Below are 3,909 nucleotides of genomic sequence, written 5' to 3'. Positions count from 1 at the left end.
TTTCCCCCTTGATCCCAGACAGTGCTGCAGTACTGTATGTGTGGGAGAAATAGGGCTTTGTAAATTGTGAGCGGCGCCTCTCTATTCAGGTAGTGTTTAAGGTACTTCATTATTCCGATTGTTTGAGCAAGCTTCTTGTTAAGATGATCACAATGATCATGCCACTTTAACATGTTGTCGATAATGACTCCAAGATACTTGAATTTATCAACTTGCTCAAGAGTAGTGCCAGCTAAAGTGATGTCTAGTTCAGTGTTAATGTCGTTTGCTCTTGACGAACCCACTAACATCGTTTTACATTTCGTGGGGTTTAACGACAATTTGTTAGCCGCAAACCACTGGGAAAGTCTGGCTGCGTCGCTCTGTATGGCCTGCTCAATTGCCTGTACATTGCGTGCCGCGAAGTGAATGATCGTATCGTCGGCATACAGTGCAATCTTACAGAGTTGCAAGCAATTTGGTAAGTCATTCACATATATGATAAACAGAACTTAATTGCAACTTAATTGCAAATCTCTGTCAGAGGGCTATTTGCAGCGGGAAAATAGTGTAGAACAATATCATACTTGTGTAGTCTAAAACGACTCTAAACACTGACGTATTGGGTTTGACTTCTTTTTCGAGACAGTGGAAGACGTAGGTTCCCACCTTTTCTGTAATGTTTTTGTGATGTTGAAAATCAGGGTGGAATTTATTGGCCTCTTTAGGAGCTCTTTTCTTTCGTGATCGTAGAAGGGTTTGAATACTATATACTATTATTATTATTATCAATTTTTCGCACACGTTAGCTTATAAATTAGCTATTAAAATATTTCATTATAGTACACCCCTTGCCTACACATCGAATCACAGAGAAGTCAGAACTTTCTTGATTCGTCAGGACCAAGGAGGTTGAAAAGAGGACCTCCTTAACAGGAGTAAGTACGATCAAAGAGCTAATTGCATACCGACCGTAGTGAATGTTGTTACCGTCTTAAGAAGAAGAACATTAACATTTATTCCCTGCCTACTGAATGGCGCAAAGCAAGAATCGTTTTATAAAGGAGTTTATGACATTTACTGTCTAAGAATTCAAACTTTCTAGGAAATAGTTTCATCAGCATCGTGAATCACTGTTTATACCCCCTGTCCACTAGGACGGCGCTCTCGCCGCGTTCTCTCTGTGGCCTCAAGTTTGACTTATCGCTTAACGGGTTCTATGGAAATTATTTTTACTGCGACCTTAATAGGATATGTGTAACCTTCACTTTCACATTGGGTATATTATACAAATACGTAAAAGTGTGACTCAGAAGACAACAAAACACAACGTATAAAAAGATTAAATTCTGTTCTATACATTTGTTGAGCGATATTTATTGTCAAATTATATATCTTGTCAAATTTTTTGTCGCAGAGAGAGCGCGGCGAGAGCGCAGTCCTAGTGGAAAAGGGGTATAAGTACGTACGTCACAAAATCAGACCAATATTGGTGGGAACAGACAGTAGCCGGAACGAAGGCTAGGTATAAACTGTGTTGAGAGAAATTTGATAAACGCTAAGGTGGGCCTACTGACAAGAACTTGGTTAACAACAAGAAGAAATAATTATGTTTCCAAGTGCCAAAGAACCGAAGAACCGTAAGGGTAGACCTACTGACTTTTCAATCGGGCCGCGTCCTGCTTAGTTATTCCGTACACATTCTGGTTTGGCCACATCACCGCAAAGTACAGGAGAACGAAGGCCTTGCTGTAGGTCCAGTTTACCATGGTGATCTTTCTTGGTCTAAGAATAAGAAATACAAAGTCAATAGTTAAGTGGATTTTTTAATGATAACTTGCCAAAGGTGTAGTAAGTTTACATACTTACTACCAAGTTTACATAAAGTAAAGCATAGGTTCAATTTCTAACATACCTGGTAGGGCGTTACATCTGTAGGAAAGGAACGCAGCGTTCTTCAATCTTCCCAAGTGTAAAATGTGTACATGCCTTCGGTTGGGGATGTAAAGGTGGTAGAAAGAGAGGGATGTACTTATGACACTATGGTTCACTGCCCTTTTGACCTCGAAATGCTCTTTGGACCTTTGGCGATGACTTTATTGATAATGAGACAAGTCATTACATGGGTCTGCCTAGGCAGCTTCGGGCTAGTAGCGGCAGAACCTAAAAAAATACGAACGAACAACAGGGCTTATACCTTCCTAGTTCGCCCTAAGTTAGAATACTCATCTTCAGTCTGGGATCCCCATAGACTCAAACACGCACAAACAAACTGCCTTAAGGAGAAACTGGAAGCAGTACAACGACGTAGGGCTGCCAGGTTTGTCACAGGCAACTACAAACTATCAACCAGCAACACATCACTACAACAATCACTTGTCTGACCTACCCTAGCACAGAGAAGACAACAAGCGCGACTTACACCCATGTACAAGGCAGTCAACAATCTCATTGCAATACCTATCCACAGCATACTTACAAAACACAACAACACCACAAGAGGTCACAACCAGCGCTTTCACACCTTACCATGCAAAACCGAAACACACAGGGCAAGCTACTTCCCTCGCACAGTTATAGAGTGGAATAGCCTGCCTGAACATCTGGTAGATGCCACTTCCGTAGAACAATTCCAAGCCGGGGTAGCCAAGCATTATGGCTGTCCTGGCTCTGCCCAGCTGTAAGACCTAGTCATGCCCTAGCAAGATATCTTGTACAGCACAGCACCGTCATTTTTGTTTGTTGAATGAATCCGTTCATCACTTCACTATTTTGTGTCACCACCACCGGTTTGCTAGGGCATCCTCACTCCCCTGCAGCTGGGCACAAAGTCCCGCGAGGGGCAATGCCCAGTACTACGTAGATAGATGTAGATACAAAGAATTCATTACAAGAAACGTTACAATACATTTGACCTATCCAATTAATGATGACTTATTAAAGTTTAAGGACCTACCTTGTCTACGATGACTTCACGTACACCTGTATGACCAACGGAAGGTCTGGTGTTAGTGCAACACATAAATCGTTTGAAGTCTATATAAAGTCTACAGTAACATTACTAATCTGTTGTAACTGCATTACGTCAACACAAGAGCTTTTAGCGCAAGGTTGACTGAGAAAAGAAAAGAATGGTATCTGGTGTCTCCGTAAGTGGCACCAATTTCCCCACTCTCAATAAACAGTTTTTCTTAATTTGTAATGGTGAACATCATCAACAACTGCAGTACAACGTCAGACCTTGAACCCAGGGCGATTTAATTATAGGCTTAAAAACCCTTCCATTATATAACACTTCCCCACAGATTGAATTTAGGGTGTGTTTGGGTTGCTTTAACAAATGGTTGCTTAGGATTGAACCTAATTAACAGAAATATGTGCCTCTCCTTACAGACAACTAATTTCTATTGAATCGACTTCTAAAGAATGCATTATTGCTTTAACCTTATTCAGACCGGGCTTTTTTGGTCATCCTTGGACGGGGTAGGGGTGCTTTTAAGGTCCACCTGACACCTGTAATTCTAAAACGAATTATCGTATGGCCACTAAATTTTTAGAGAATGATATAGACATGTTTTTTTGACATCTATATGATGTTTGGCGAAACGGTAACGTAACATGACGTAATTATGACGTCATTAATTTGTCTTGATTGGCTGCAACAGTGAAATGGGGGTATTCCCAGAAAGCTTCAAGATATGCGGCAAAAAAGGTAACAGCAGATAACAGAACAGTGCAGATAACAGACTAATAATGTTTATTACGACTTATATTGCCAATAATAACATCGATGACGTTAAAAAATGACGTCATACATATGTAAGATACCAGTTGGCCTCCGCCACGTTATGTCCACCTCCTTGAATTTTAAAAATCCTTTTTTTACAAAAAAAAATCGCAAAACACGACGGAAATTGAAAAAAAAATACC

General features: G+C 40.5%; 1 protein-coding gene across 1 annotated transcript in view; it reads right to left on the bottom strand.

Annotated features, from left to right (window-relative positions):
- LOC118403457 (cytochrome P450 2U1-like) overlaps nucleotides 1–1,748 on the bottom strand; it is a 13,180-nt gene extending 11,432 nt beyond the window's left edge. The window contains exon 1 of the mRNA XM_035802172.1: nucleotides 1,640–1,748. Within this exon, the coding sequence (XP_035658065.1) occupies nucleotides 1,640–1,748 (109 nt within the window). The remainder of the gene's footprint in view (nucleotides 1–1,639) is intronic.
- Between the last annotated feature and the right edge of the window lie 2,161 nt (nucleotides 1,749–3,909).

The sequence above is a fragment of the Branchiostoma floridae genome, chromosome 16 (genome assembly GCF_000003815.2).
Source record: "Branchiostoma floridae strain S238N-H82 chromosome 16, Bfl_VNyyK, whole genome shotgun sequence".
Lineage (NCBI taxonomy): Eukaryota > Metazoa > Chordata > Leptocardii > Amphioxiformes > Branchiostomatidae > Branchiostoma > Branchiostoma floridae.
Note: the sequence above shows the minus strand (reverse complement) of the source record. Positions and strands in the feature narration are given on the sequence as shown.